Raw genomic sequence first — 16,690 nt, 5'->3', positions numbered from 1 at the left:
AGTATGTATCTACACTCCAAACAGCATTATATGAATGACCAGCTGCTCCACATTCTCAATAACACCTGATATTATTAGTCTTTTTTTTTTGTTTTTGTTTTTGTTTGTTTTGAGAGGGAGTCTCACTTTGTCACCCAGGCTGTAGTGTAGTAGTGCAATCTCAGCTTACTGCAGCCTCCACCTCCTGGGTTCAGATGATTCTCCTGCCTCACCTTCCCAAGTAGCTGGGACTACAGGCACGTGCCACCATGCCCAGCTCATTTTTTGTTGTTGTTGTTTTATTTTTGTTTGTATTTTTAGTAGAGATGAGGTTTCGTCATGTTGGCCAGGCTGGTCTTGAACTCCTGACTTCAAGTGATCTGCCCACCTTGGCCTCCCAAAGTGCTGGGATTACAGTTGTAAGCCACCACACCCAGCTTATTATTAGTCTTTTTAAATATACATCTTCTGATGGTGCACAGTAATATATTATTATAAATTAAGTTGCATTATACAGGGATGCTCAGAATTTTTTCATATGCTTATTGGCTATTTGGTTACCTTGAGTTATTTGTGCATTTTCTTTTCTCTGTTTTCTTTTTTTTTTTTTGAGATGGAGTCTTGCTTGTTGCCCAGGCTGGAGTGCAGCGGCACGATCTCAGCTCACTGCAAGCTGCAAGCTCCACCTACCGGGTTTACGCCATTCTCCTGCCTCAGTCTTCCAAGTAGCTGGGACTACAGGTGCCCGCCACCACGCCCGGCTGATTTTTTGTATTTTTTTTAGTAGAGATGGGGTTTCACCGTGTTAGCCCGGATGGTCTCGATCTCCTGACCTTGTGATCTGCCTGCCTCGGCCTCCCAAAGTGCTGGGATTACAGGTGTGAGCCACCACACCCAGCCCCATTTGTACATTTTCTATTGAGTTACCAGTATTTCCCTTATTAATTTGTAGAATTTATTTATACTCTCCTAATTATGATTCCCTCCTTGAAATTGTTTTATTTTGCACAATAAAAATAAACAATAAAAAAGAAATAAAACAATTTTATTATTTTATTACCGTAATAATACCTTTTCAGTAAGGTATTATTACAAATACTTTTTCCCTCTAGGGCTTAATTGAATAATAATAGCTTATTGAAAAGGTATTATTACAGATATCTTTTTCCCCTCTAGGACTTAATTTTTTATTTTCAAAATAATGCCTTAAATAACAGAAATTCTTAATTTTAATGTAGTCCTATTTAAAATTAGAATAATTAGGCTGGGCGTGGTGGCTCATGCCTGTAAATCCCAGCACTTGGGGAAGCTTAGGTGGGCAGTTCACTTGAGGTCAGGAGTTCAAGATCAGCCTAACCAACATGGTGAAACCTTGTCTCTACAAAAAGTACAAAAAAATAGATGGGTGTGGTAGCTGGCACCTATAATCCCAGCTACTCAGGAGAGTGAGGCAGGAGAATCGCTTGAACCTGGGAGGTGGAGGTTGCGGTGAGCCAAGATCATGCCACTTGCACTTCAGTCTGGGTGACAAAGGTAGGTATCATCTCAAACAAATAAAAATAAAAATAAAATTATAAAGAAAGTATAATTATAAAGAAAGTATAAAGAATTTCTTAGTATAATTCGTTTATAGTTAATGGGTTTTCTTTGATGTTTTAAAAAAAATCTTTGCATAACACAAGGTCATGAAGATACTCTTCTGTGCTTTCTTTTAGAAATGTTAGTATTGCCGGGCACAGTGGCTCATGCCTGTTATCCCAGCATTTTGGGAGGCTGAGGTGGGCGGATCACTTGAGTTCAGGAGTTTGAGACGAGCCTGACCAACGTGGTGAAACCCTGTCTCTACTAAAAATACAAAAATTAGCTGGGCATGGTGGCATATGCCTGTAGTCCCAGCTACTTGGGAGGCTGAGGCAGGAGAATTGTTTGAACCCGGGAGGCGGAGATTGCAGTTGAGCCGAGATTTCGCCACTGCACTCCAGCCTGGGCGACAGAGTGAGACTCAAAAAAAAAAAAAAAAGACAATACAGTTATAATTATGTTTGTATATTATGTGAGATAAAGATTCATGTATTCCCATATGGATATTCAAAATTGTAGCACCCATGTATTGAAAATATTATAATTTCTCCACTGTACTACAGTGTCTCATTTGTCATAAAGTAGATATGTATCTATATATATATAATACATGCATGTATATATGTTTCTTGACTCTCCTTGTTCAGCTTGTGAATGATATACATACATATATGTATATATTGACATACATCCATATATGTGTGTGTATATGTGTGTGTGGGTATATATATATATGGTAATGTTAGTCATCCAAGTTTGTGAGTCACCTTCAAAAGTATCTTTGCTATTCTTTAGGTCTTGACATTTTGTGTAAATGTTATGATCACATTGTCAATTTTAATACACGAAACATGCTGGAGATTTTTATTCAGACTGCTTTTAATTCAAGTCAATATGAAGAAAATTGATGTCTTTTTATAATATTGAGTCTTCCAAACCATGATCAGGGTGTATCCCTCCATTCATTTAGGTTTTTTTCAAAATGTATTTCCAAATTTGTGTTGTTTTCTGGGTAGTGCTATTGAAAATAAGTTTTTAGATTTGAGTGTAAATATCTGTTGTATTTTGAGGCTATTATAAATTTTACACACACACACAAAATTTTCTACTTGTGTAGAGGATTTACATGTCCAGGCATCAAGACTCACCCTACCTCTAGTGAAAATATAGTGTGTTTGAAATTAGTAATTAACATAGGGTTTGAAATTCACACCAAGGGAACAGAATAGAGTGCCTAGAAATGGAACCACAAATAGACAGTCAGTTGATTTATGACAAAGGCTTATAGCAATTCAATGTGAAATGAATAGTCTGTCAATGGTATTGGGACAATTGGATATGCGTGTGGATGAAATATAGAAACTTGAAACAGTTTTATTCAAGATAAATCATATACATTAATGTGAAACCTAAAGAGAAATCTTGTGGTATGGCTGTTTTCACAATGTTGGTTTAGATAAAGACTTCTTAAGCCTGACAAAAAGCACTGAAGTGACAAAAATCACTAATTTTCAAAATGTAATTATTGATAATATTTGAGGATATATCTACCATTTTAAAATTTTAATTTTAATGTGTTTGAGACAGGGTCTCACTCTATCAGCCAGGCTGGAGTGCAGTGATGTAATTATGGTTGACTGTAGCTTTGAACTCCTGGACTCAAGTGATTCTCTCACCTTAGCCTCCCAAGTAGCTGGGACCACAGACACACGACACCATGCCTGGCTATTTTTTTTCATTATTTTTATTTTTTTTTTGGTAGTTGTCCAAACTGGTCTCAAACTCCTGGACTCAAATGATCCTCCCACCTTGGTCTGTCAAAATGTTGGGATCCACCACACCATGCCTATATCTACCATTTTAGTAGATGTTTTCTATTTGTCTCAACTGTATTGTGTTCTTTTTTTCTCTTTTACTTGCCTTATTTTGGATTAATGAAACCATTTTAAAGTTACTGTAATTCCCCTGTCAGTAGCTTGATGATAAGATTCTCTTACTACTTCTTCAGTTGTTACTCTAGGTATTGAAGCACACATTCTGATTATGTTGGAGTCTAATATAAATTAGTACTTTTATCTCTTTATAGATGTATCATGAACCTTAAACTACTTTAACTCTATTTAATTCCCTCCACATACTGTGTTATTATTCTAATGTATTTTAATTCTACATATATTTAAAATCCCACAGCTGATTATCACTCTTGGTCTGCACAGTTATTATTAATTTCAATTTACCCCCTTTCTTGCTCTTCATTCCTTCCATTATTTTGTGTGTGTTTGAGTGTGTGCCTCTGTCTGGGTCATTTTCTTTATGTGTGAATAATTATTTTTAGTATTTCTTTTTATAGGCAGTGGTTTTTATGAGATATTGCTATGGAAGGAAGTGTTGGGAAGGGAAGGGAATGGTCCCTTTAAATGATACGGAAGCGGGGAAGGGCATGGTCCCTGGCTAGGGCTCCACCCCTGGGCCTGTGCCTTGGGACCCAGGTGAGGACAGGCACTCCTGCCTTTGCTCCCAAATGTTGTGTTTCCCAAGACCACCCTAGCCTGCCATGCCCCCATCCTGTGCCTATAAAAGCCCCCGACACCCTAGCAAGCAGACACACAGGCAGATGGACGTCAAGAGGAATGCACCTACAGGCACCAGCATGCCGGTAGGCCACCGACCAGCAGAACTACACAGAATTTAGCTGGAGCAGTTGGAGGAGAGCCCAGGCCACTGAGCGGCCCGACTCCAGTGGAAAACCTTCCCACTCCATCCCCTTCTGGCTTCCTCCATCTGCTGAGAGCTGCCTCCGCTCAATAAAACTTTGCACTCACTCTCCAAGCCCAGGTGTGATCCGATTCTTCCAGTGCACCAAGGTAAGAACCCAGGATACAGAAAGCAGTCTGTCCTTGCGACAAGGCAGAGGGCCTAATTGAGCTGGGTAAGACAAGCTGTCTATAGACCGCAAAACAGAAAGAGCATACGGTAGCAAACGCCCACTGGGGCTTCAGGATCTGTAAACATTCACGGCTAGACTCTGACGTGGGGTCAAAGCCCCACAGCCTGCTCCTGTGTGCTCCCCTAGAGATTTCAGTAGTGGGGCGCTGAAGAAGCGAGCCACACCCCCATCACACGCCTGCGAGGGGGACAAGGGAACATTTCCCGTTTCGGTATCCCCATTATTGTTTAACTAAAAAACCATTCGTGTTTTCTGCCGCGCTTCAAAGATGTCATTCCATTTTCTTCTGGACTTTTTAAACACCTCTCTCTGATTTTAGATTTCAGCGGTTTGAATGTAATAGCTCAGTGATTTTTCTTTGCACATATTCTCTTGAGGTTGCTGATTCTGTTAAATCTATGGGTTAATATGTTGATATCTTTCATCAGGCTTGGAAAATTCTCAGCCCTTATCTTTACAAAAATGATTCTTGTTCCTTATCTCTCTCTTCTCCTTCTGGGGCTACAGTTGCATCTGTATTAGACCTTTTTATCATTTTCCATTTGCCTCTTATTATTTTTTCTCTATATTCTATTTCTTTTTTGCTCTAGACGGTATATTTCCTGCTGTCCTTTCTTCCATTTAACCTCTATTCATATGGGTTCAATTTGCTGTAAACCTAAGTTCTTAATATCAGTTATTATATCTTTATTTTTACAATTTCTATTTGGTATTTCTTATTGATTACTGCCCTGGGGTTCAATTTTCCACCTTTTCTCACATTCGTGAACATATTAATCACTGTTATTTTACAGGATATCTTAAATAAGCACTATATCTCATCCAACTGTTGTTCTTTTCTGTTTATCCCCCCTGTTGGTCCTGTATCTTGACATACTTGGATTTTTCTAAATGCCCAACATTTTATATGAAAAATATTGGGTAAACCTGTGGTTTATGTTATTTTCCATTAAAGAAGGTTTACTTTGGTTTCTAATAATCATTTTAGAGTTGAAGAGAATCACTCTAATTGATTCAGAGACTGAAGTGATTTCAGATTGGATTTCTGGGTACAGAGGGCCTGTTCTAATTCAGGTTTGCCTTTACTCCTAGGACAGAGATTTCCAGAAGTTCCAAGAACCAAGTCTTAGATAGTTCACCAGGGTCCTCCTCCTTGATAGGTCTTGAATTCAAATTTTTATCTCCCCAAAGAGCAATACTTCTAAAAACTTTGTTTAACTTCTCAGCCTCTGACTGCTTTCTATGTTTCCTGTGTTACTTAGGTATCATGAAATACCTCAGGGAGGAAAAAGGCCCTGGGTATGTGCTGCTTCCCTGTGCTTTCCTTCTCCCTGGGATATGACCTTATCACTTCCAACTTTGGAATGTCCTCATAGTCCAATTTTTATCTCCCAAGCCTTGAGAGTCTATTAACACCTGTTTAGCCAACACTTTCTACTTGGCCTTTTACTGGAAATCTGAAATCTGTACCTCCTCTATAGTGTGGCATATGAATTGGTAAAGTTCTCGAAAGGAAAATATAGCATAAAATGTTGGACTCACTGCAGTGAATTTCCCATTTTTTAAGAAAGGAATTTTAGCTTCTCAATCCTCTTCATAGTTGTCTCAGCTCCTAGTCCTCCTTTCCTCCTCTTCATTTTTCTTCTTCTTCTCTCTCTGTCTCTGTCTCTCTTGCTCTAAATATATATGCATATATTTGGTTTACTGCATGCTAATCTGTCATAGTCTCAAGCAGAAATCCCCAAAGAATTTATGTGAAAAATGAGCGACTCCAATTTGCCTAAATTGGCCTGTATTTTTCTAGTTCCAACTGAAGAATTTTTGGCACCTTAGTATTTAGAAGATTGAATACAATTGAAAGGCACTCATTAAGGAGATAATCAGGAAAGGAGTATTGGGTTACACAGTGGTTCTGTAAATGGCCCTTGGACCAGAGATATGCACATCATTTGAGCTAGAGTTTCAAACTCGTTATTTCACAGTTATTTTTCCTATGAGAATTAAAATACTACAAATTTTCATCAAACCTGACAAAGCAATCATAAATGCTTCATCTTTCCATCTTCATGTCACACTCCAGAGCCTCTGACTTCTCTATACCCCTAGCCTTGCCACGGTTTTTGTTTTTCTTGAGCACAATGCACAACCTGGGAACTTGTTAGAAATGTATATTCTTGAGTCAGACTCCAACCTACTGAATCAGAATCTTTAAGGATGTGGCCAAGAGAACTGTGTTTTCACATGCTCTCCAGGTGATTTTCTTATACCTGGCAAAAACTGAGGGTCACTGGACTATCAGCAGAGGAAGCTGGAAGTCAATGTTATATATTTTAATTCTGGTGTCATTGTTAGCCCTTAAAATCCCTTTGTATTTACAGGGCTTTACACAATGGTAACCATAATTAGGTACCCAGAAAACGTGACTGAGGATAGGACTGCTTGGTTTAATAATTGAGATGATTTAATGTCAGTACTTATCCTTTAGAGACCGTCTTCCTCATTTACAAGATGACAGAATTCCTATGTATATTCTAAAATATATAAGATAAATTTCATCTTACCCACCATATAAATAGACATTTCAGACAACCATAATCTGGCAAATAATAATGCATGCTTTTAATGATATCCCTGAGGTGCCACACAATACAAACTCTTAACTGCCAGATAAATTACACTCAATTATGTTTAGATTGGTCTCAATGCTATACGCATGACCATCATGTTGCCCTTGGAAAAGAAAACCCTGCAGGCTGAGAGGGGATGAAAGTATTAGCATCTCTCAGGTTAGTTTAGTATGTGTATATATTAAATTATTTCAGGAATATTATTTATGTATTCTGAGAAAATCGATTTTGCTAAAATTGCCAAGAAGGCAAGATTAAATCTGACAGATCCTCCAAAAGTAAGAGATTAAGTATGAGTGAAGAACAACTTGCGGTGAAATGTAAGTAATTAAAGAAATAGATCAGGGAAGGTAAAGTGATAACAACAAAAACCAAGGAACTAAAAGTAAAATAAAAATTTTTAAATAGCATCTAAAATGGAGAAGGTTGAAAAAGATATGGAAACAAAACCATGGTTTATTAAGAAAAATCACTGGCCATAGAAAGTAGCAGGGAGATAGGAATCAGCCCTACCTCTTCTAATTGCACCATGAGAGTGACGTTGTGTCCTTGCTCCGCTGTCAGCTTTCCATCAGCCGTGACTATCCGCAGCCCCCGCGGGGCTTTCCCTGGGCACTTCTGTGGTTTAGCAGTGTACTGTTCCCTTACTCCATCAGTGCAATTATTGGAAACCACCTTCCTGTACCTAAATGGAAAGAAGCTCAAGTTGTAAGGCAGCTCATTATAATGTGAATCATTCCCACGTTTCTAAATTAGACATAGTGCCTAGCCCTGAGGACCATCAGTAAGCATGTAACCATCTTTCATGCTACTATAAGAAGTAGGATTAATTCATATAAAGCACCCAACAGAGACAGAATCATGGTCACATGCTGTATCTATTACTAGCATTGTAACTGAGTTTTATTCATCTCTAAAATTAATGAATCACTTCATTGTGGAGTTGTGGGAAATGCGCAGAAATAGAAGATATAGCCCCTACTCTCACTAAGTTTATAAGCTAGTTGGAAAGACATAGATGGCTAATCTAGGAGATAATTCAAAGGCTATATAATTAAGAACTAGAATGAGTAATAAATATTGCAAAGGAATTTACAATTCAGAGAAAGAATAGATTATGATGGATATGTGACTCAACATTCATAGATCGCATACAGACTGCTACAGTTATGGTGTAGCACAGACAACACTGGCTAAATTTGATATTTCTACTCAATATTTCATGAGAGGTTATACTGGTTAAACGATCAAACCTCACTTTAAAGAGACTTTAGTTTTTGCAGATTGATGCTCTTTTGCTTATTTCTTGTTTTAGCTATAATGGGGAAAAATTTATTCTATAAAATTAACCTATATAATTTATCAGATTCATAGTAAATTAAAATTTGCAATTTTAGGATGACAAACCTTTAAGATTTTTGAGGTTCAGTGTTATCTAGCCATTATCGTTTTATACTGTTGGGTCCATAGCAACCACTTTATATATGTATATATTTGATTTCCCAAGTTTAAGTGCCTAGAGTTAGTGGTAGAGCCCAAATGAGAAGCAATCAAAGCTTACTTTCCACTCTTCTAGACCAGAGGTCAGCAAACTTTTTATAGAAAGAGCCAGATAGTCAATGTTTCAGTTTTGCAGGTTATGTAGACTTTGTCACAACTACTTAACTCTGCACTTACTGTATGAAGGCGAACACAGACAACACATGAAAGAATGTATGCAGCTGGATTCCAGAAAACCTTTATTTACAAAACTGGCATAGTTTTCCAATGTGTTTAAGTCCAGTGAATGCCCTTTCCTCTGCGAGAAAGTCAAAGGAGATACTGTCTGGAAAAGTACTTTGAACACTATGGATCACTACAATGTCAATTATTAATGCTTAACTCATTTCATATGTTAAATGTAAGAATTAAATGGGTTAATAATGTACACAGAGTACTTAAAAGTACCCTAATACTCTGCAAATGCTCATAAAATATGACCAATTATTTATGTTTAATATTATTACTATTTCTCTTCTCTGTTCAAAACCTTCATGGACTTCATATGACCTTAGGATAAGCTGTAAATTCTGTAATCCTGGGCATGAAGCCCTCCACTAGCTAATTTTATTCTACTTTCCTGGACTCTTTCTCCCTCATAAGCCCACGTCCATTCTCCTTTTAATTTTCTTGAGAGTACGTGTTTTTTCTCCTTTTCTGCTTCAATGTCCTCCTGCATGCCCTATCATCTGCCTAAAATGTGCCCACCCTTTAAGGTACAGCTTACTTCTTCTCTTCTTTAAGATAATTTCTCTGAATATAAGAGTAAAATGGCAGGAATTTCATATTTAGAGAGTGCTTACTATGTCCTAGTTATTGTGCTAAGTTCTTTACATAAATTAACTCATTTATCTTCGAAAGTATCCATAATAAGATACTGTAACTATTCCCAATAAACAGATGGAGGAATTGAGATTCATAGGTGCCAACCAGTTTTCTCAAGATCAAATAGCCAGGACCCTAGACAATTTGTAGCACACATCCCCTCTTTACTACTGCACTGCTGCTTTAAATGGAGTGAGATTATCCCTCCTCTAAACCCTTAAAAGAATCCTTATGATTTACTTGATAGGAATTCTTTTTTTCTTTTTGATAGGAATTCTTTATACCTGGTATGATTTTCTTCCTGGTGTGGCTGTATGAACTTCAAGCTCGTTGAGGGCCTCCTTGTGTTCCAAACATTCAAAGCTGGTAATCAGGAGGGCCATACCAGTAACTGTACCAGTTTAAATGTGGAAATATCTGCATATTAATTGGTTATTACCACATCCCCAAACTCTCCAAGCATCTCACTCACCAACCCAGCTATGCTGATCCCTGTCCTTAGAGTCCTTGCTTCTCACAATTCAGCAACTTATGGGTTAACACCTAGCCCATGAGGGGGTCACCGAAACTCTGCTCCAGACATAAGATCACTGCCCATGCTGGTTGGTCATTGTTACGTCTAAGCAATTTGAACATCATTTTTTTTTTTTTTTTTTTTTTTTATATACAGTCTCGCTCTGTTGCCCAGGCTTTACTTGGCTCACTGCAGCTTTATCGTGGCTCACTGCTGCTTCCACCTCCTGGGTTCCAGCTATTCTCTGGCTCAGCCACCCAAGTAGCTGGGATTACAAGCATGTGCCACCACAAATGGCTAATTTTTGTATTTTTAGTAGAGATGGGGTTTCACCATATTAACCAGGCTGAACTCAAACACCTGGCTCCAAGTGATCCGCCCGCCTCAGCCTCCCAAAGTGCTGGGATTAAAGACATGAGCCATCACACCTGGCCTCATCTGATATATTTTTTAAAAACTCCTTTGTAGTTGCTTATGAGTATATGTATATTAAAAGAGAAAATAAGGGCAGGTGAGAGAGAGAAGGAAATAAAACACAAAATGCATACACTGGTGTATGATAGCATCCTGGTAACAGCAATAGTAGCAAGAAAATGACCAGTGATGCCACCCAGGTTAAGTTTGGTATCTCAGTGAGTTTCACCATGCATCAGAGACTGCCTACAGGTTTCAGAGGTGAAGCACTGTACAAACTGAAGTCAGGTTATGATTTTTAATCACTCAGCATCCAAGCACACCTGTGACCCTCTCTTGGTGTGCAGCTATCGAAACATGGGTTCACCATCACCACTAGTATCATCAGCTAGAGAACATTCTTTTGTTTGTCACTGTTCTGATCAATCGTTACCTTAGGCTTTCCTGAATCCTGCAATAACAGAGTTCTGCTTAAATCCAAAGCACGAATCCATCCCCCTGGGACTATGCCACAGAGAAGGCTGTTGGTAATTTTTTTAAATGCTCATTAAAAACCATTCTGAAACCATTTTATTTCCTGTATGAAAATGGCATCACATTAGCCCTACCAGACCTGTCCCTGAAATTTAGAAGAAAATTGTGCCGTAATACAGAGTTCATTTACTCAAGTAAGCACACACCTGCTTTCTGCATTACAGAATGGTTCTATTTTCATCCCAGCAGCTGTCCCTGGGTCTGAGTTATATAAATGAATAATGCATTTAATATGTTATTAAATGGGGCTGCTACCTCCGTAATAACAAGACAACTTATGATTATGTTGGACCTGCGCTCTGAATATTACTGGGATGCATTTAGTTGGTAAAGCATTCTTCAATCTGCCAAGAAGAAAAGTGCTTTGTAATGGCAAGGGAGTCTTTGTACAATTACTGAAAAGGAAACATTCTGCAAATGTGCCTTTGATATTACCGATGGTTCATCAGTAGATAGGATTTTATTACTCCAACAACCCCAGTTTCAGCTATTCTCTTCCTCCCTATCTTGATATGCCTCTGTCACATTTTCCTTTTTGCCCCTACCCTCTTTGATTTTGCTTCTTTGCTACCTGGAAGTCTTAAAAAAGATGAAGGCAATAGGCCGGGCGTGGTGGCTCATGCCTGTAATCCCAGCACTTTGGGAGGCTGAGGCAGGCAGATCACGAGGTCAGGAGATTGAGAACATCCTGGCTAACATGGGGAAACCCAATCTCTACTAAAAATACAAAACAAAATTAGCTGGGCGTGGTGGCGGGTGCCTGTAGTCCCAGCTACTCCGGAGGCTGAGGTGGGAGAATGGCGTGAACCTGGGAGGCGGAGCTTGCAGTGAGCTGAGATTGTACCACTGCACTCCAGAGCGAGACTCTGTCTCGAAAGAAAAAAGAAGGAGGCAATATTTTTGTGAAAGTAAAACTGGAAAAAAGCATTAAAAGTCTTTGTAGCCTGTGACTTTTCTATTTAGTAGGTTTTTTTCCTGACATTTTGAGGTGGTGATGGCAAAATACAGATGTTTTTGAGTATTCAATGTATATTAAAGTGACAGTATATTCTAGCTTAGTAGATCTCAACCCTCTCTACCTTTTGGAATTAGCTGGAGGTACCTTTAAAATAGATGGACACCCAGGCTCTGCAACCAGAAATGTTGATTTGAGAATTATGGGCATCAGTTTGTTTTTGTTTTTAAGTTCCCCTGGTGATGCTAGTTTGCAGCCAATGTTAAAGACTACAAATTTAAGAAGGCAAAAACCGGCCGGGCGCGGTGGCTCAAGCCTGTAATCCCAGCACTTTGGGAGGCCGAGACGGGCGGATCACGAGGTCAGGAGATTGAGACCATCCTGGCTAACACAGTGAAACCCCGTCTCTACTAAAAATACAAAATACAAAAAATTAGCCGGGCGTGGTGGCGGCGCCTGTAGTCCCAGCTACTCGGGAGGCTGAGGCAGGAGAATGGCGTAAACCCGGGAGGCGGAGCTTGCAGTGAGCCGAGATCGCGCCACTGCACTCCAGCCTGGGCGACAGAGCGAGACTCCGCCTCAAAAAAAAAAAAAAAAAAAAAAAAAAAAAAGAAGGCAAAAACCTATAGATGTCGGTGTGGATGTAGTGTAAAGGGAGCGCTTATATATGGCTGGTAGGAATGTAAATTAGTACAAATTAGTACCATGTCTATGGAAAACAGAATGGAAATTTCTTAAAGAACTAAAATTAAATTTACCATTCAATCCAGTAATCCCACTACTGGGTATCTACCAAAAGGAAAAGAAGTCATTATATCAAAAAGACATGTGTACATGTATGTTTATCACAGCACAATTCACAATTGCAAAGATATGGAAACAACTTAAGTGCCTATCAGCTGATGAGTGGATAAAGGAAATGTGGTATATAAACACAATGGGATACTACTCAGTCATAAAAAAGAATGAAATAATGTCCTTTGAAGCAACTTGGATGGAGCTGGAGGCCATTATTCTATATGAAGTAACTCAGGAATGGAAAATCTAATACCACATGTTCTTACATATAAGTGGGAGCTAAGCTATGGTTACACAAAGACATAGAGAGTGGTATAATAAACTTTGGAGACTCAGAACGGGTGAGGGAAGAAGGAGGGTGAGAGAAAAAACTACATATTGGGTACAATGTATGCTACTCAGATGACAGATGCACTAAAATCTCAGACTTCATCACTACACAATCCATCCATGTAACCAAAAACCACCTGTACTCCAAAAGCTATTGAAATAATATATATATAATATATATATCCCAAAAATATATAACACTATATATGTGTGTGTGTGTATTTTTTTTCAAGAAAATAAAACACTACTGACCTGAAGGTTAAAACTAGTGTTGTAGAACCAAATTGTCTGAGTTTAAATTCATTCTCTTACTCCATGAATTTAGGCAATTTATCCATTCTCTCTCAAATCTTTGATTCTTTGCCTACAAATTAGGGATAATTATGGAATCTTTTCCTAAAGTTCTTGGGAAGATTAAATGAGACAATGCATTGAAAAGGGCTTAGCATAGATTTTGGCACATTTAGAACTTAATAAATATTAAAATAACAGAAGTTAGAAAAAAGTATTTAAGTATCAAATATTAACTTGCTATGATAGTTCAAGTTCCCCCAAAATAAAACTGATGTACTTATTGCCAAGGTCATCTTAAGATCAAATCCAATTATGTCAATTCCTTTCTTAAAATCATTCAAAATTTCCCATAGGCTTATTCTAAAGAGTAACATTCAGGTTTAAAGTAAAGATCCATGACCTGATCTCAATGCATTTTTCTTGCATCAGCTCATTCCATGGCCTGACATGCTCTCTTAGCCAAGTCATTCTGTATACTAAATGCCTTCTTTTGCCTGTGCTGTTCATTCTGCCCAGGATGCTTCTTCCTACTGACAAACTTCTACTCATCCTTTAAAAAAAAATCAGCTTCAAAATCAAGCTTTTTGTGAAACCTCCTCTTCCCTTTTGTCACAGTAGTTATCACATGCAACCAAGGTGAAACTGGAACTCTAGGTCTTCTTGTACCCCAGGGGGTGTTACTGTCATTGAGCAACGGTGTTCCTCATTTGCACTCACAATAAAAAAAAAAAAACATAAATAGTTTAATTTCTTGGCTTGTGCTATATGCATTTGCTTTCAAGGGAAAATACTGCCTTGTTACAATGACACTAGACTTAATGAAGCAGGAAATGAAGGAAGCCTTGGGGATGGAGAAGGGGGCTAGTTCTGGGTAGAGTATATGGCTAAGACCTAAAATCTTCCAAATCTACCACCTTAGTAATGTGGGTGTGCAATGACAAAACAGCTATTTGTGTATGTTCATGTGTGTAAATTAAAAGAGCTGTGTAACTATAGATCTCTGACATGAAGACACAGGGCTGCGATGGCATGGCTTAACAATTAGGGTAGAGAGACATTCTTCTACCCCTGCATCCAGAGAAACTGTTTCTGAAAAAGTAGTAGTGGTGGCAGCCTAGATTTCCTGATCTCCAGTGAATAGGGATTATTTATACCAGACTTCCAGGCTGACAGATCTCACTGGTGGCTGTATATTAATCATTGTGACTCTTCATCAATAGATACAGGCATCCCCAAAATGGCCATTTATTCTTTAACTGCGATCCCATGTGACAAGGTATGCTCAGGGGTGGCAATGTGTCCACATATCAACAATAATCTTATGTAGCAGCCATGGCATCAGCAATCAGGAATAGAGTTCCATGGCTGGCTAAGCAGGCTTTCCAAGTTTCTCTCCTCAAGGCAACAGGTCTTTGGACTATTCCCCTCAACGGAGTAAACAGACCTTGGGATTAAGGGACAGGCATAAGACAGAAGACCAGGTAGAAAGAAGAAAGCTTCTCTTGTATTAAGCAGGATGGAAACACACGTCATTTAATTTGAATAGTAATGGGTATGTGACTTCATTTTGAAGATGAGCTTGATGAAATGGTGAAATGGGACATATGGCCACACACGCTTCACTAAATCACTTAATATCGATAATCATACTGATTGAGAATGCCTCACAGAATCCACTGTCTGAGCCCACCAGTTGTACAACTAAGTTATATGAATTTGTCTTCTATCTTTTGAGCACCTACAGTCCAAGGAATTCTAATACTGAATCCTTTCAATTGGTCATGTAAATGTTAAAGCTTGAAGGGGTCTCTAAGATCACCCAATACTATCCTTTTGTTTTTCACATAAGGAAAAGGAAACACAGTTTAGAGAGTTGCACCTCACACAGGGGACGAGTAGCACGTCTGGGACTCTGGACTAAGTTTGGTGTTCTCTTGCCACTGTTCCATAGCACCTGAGTAAGAATTGTTAATGCCAAGGCCATTGATGTGGGCAAGAATCGCCATGTGAGAAAGCAAGTCTCCATATACAGTGATATTCACCTTTTCCTTCATTTCCCAATCCCAATGTCATCCATGAAAAGATGGAAAACCTCATTTAAGAAAGGTACTCTGAAGAGTCAACTCTGTAGCAACCAACAATTACTGAGTGTGTGCAGTGAGGCTGTATGGTTCCCGGCTAGAAAACAGCTACAAAGGCCCCTGCAGCGATGAGTCTGTAAATAATGCAAGTGATTGCCTTTTGTGTGGACTTTAAATACATGCACCAGTTTTAGGGCCAATTATTCTCCTTGATGCACACTGAAAAATATCCTTGAGAGGAGATCAGACCAAACATCAAAACCCCCACAAGGCAACCAAAACAGAATCATCTGGAAAAGACCAAAGCCCCCAAAGACACTGGAAATAGCAAATCCAGGAAATGGCAGGTTAGCAGAATTTAAGTGTTTTATGGCTTATGTAGAGAGGAAGTTTTCAAGTTTTTATTTTTAATTGACACATTAATTATACATATTTATAAGGTACAGTGTGATATATTGATACATATATACATTGTGTAATGATTAAATCCATCATATCCATCACCTCACACATTTATCCTTTGTGGTGAGAATATTCAAACTTCTCCCTTCTGGCTATTTTGAAATATACAACATAATATTATTAACTATAGTCACTCTACTGTGAAATAAAACACCAAAAGTTATTTATAAAAAGCATATTTTAAAACATTCCAAATGTATGTTGATAGTATAAAGGTAACTATTTTGCTAGAATTTATGTGTGTATTTTTTCTTGGACCCACTATATATTTATAAATAGATACAGAACTTTAACTTTTTAAAATGTATTTACTGTATAAATATACCCATTGGAATCTCTTGAACACGGGAGGTGGAGGTTGCAGTGAGCCGAGATCACACCACTGCACTCCAGCCTGGCCAACAGAGTGAGCCTCTATCTCAAAAAAAAAAAAGAAAAAGAAGTCCCCATTGCATATTGAGAAACTAACCCTGAAGAGCGGTAAGAACTGTCTTTGTATCTTCTTCCATGAAGAATTAATGGACCCTATAAAGAAACTCTACAGATAGAAATTTCTATACATACTTTTTAAAGCACATCTAGAAATATCTCAGCTTAATAGCAAGAAGAAATCTTTCCCTTGAGAAGATTATCTCGATTTCTTAGAATAAACCAACCCAATGCCCACTTTATTTTATATTTACAGAATCTTTTACCACTGGCACGAAACAAGCAACATGCTAGTTAATTTGGCAACTTAAATTTTGCAGTATGCTCCCTGGTTCCAAAACAGTATAAACAAGATTTAACCATATATAAGTATCACTAAAT

At 38.3% G+C, this 16,690-nt stretch overlaps 1 protein-coding gene across 3 annotated transcripts in view; it reads right to left on the bottom strand.

Moving 5' to 3' along the window:
- Positions 1-16,690, bottom strand: part of SORCS1 (sortilin related VPS10 domain containing receptor 1) — a 594,356-nt gene that overhangs the window by 74,510 nt on the left and 503,156 nt on the right. For all 3 annotated transcript variants that reach the window (XM_009215327.3, XM_003904235.4, XM_009215326.3), the window contains exon 18: positions 7,648-7,819. In XM_009215327.3, coding sequence (XP_009213591.2) covers positions 7,648-7,819 — 172 coding nt within the window. The remainder of the gene's footprint in view (positions 1-7,647; positions 7,820-16,690) is intronic.

Source organism: Papio anubis, chromosome 11 (assembly GCF_008728515.1).
Source record: "Papio anubis isolate 15944 chromosome 11, Panubis1.0, whole genome shotgun sequence".
In the NCBI taxonomy this organism is placed as follows: domain Eukaryota; kingdom Metazoa; phylum Chordata; class Mammalia; order Primates; family Cercopithecidae; genus Papio; species Papio anubis.
This window is presented reverse-complemented; position numbering and strand designations above follow the sequence as displayed.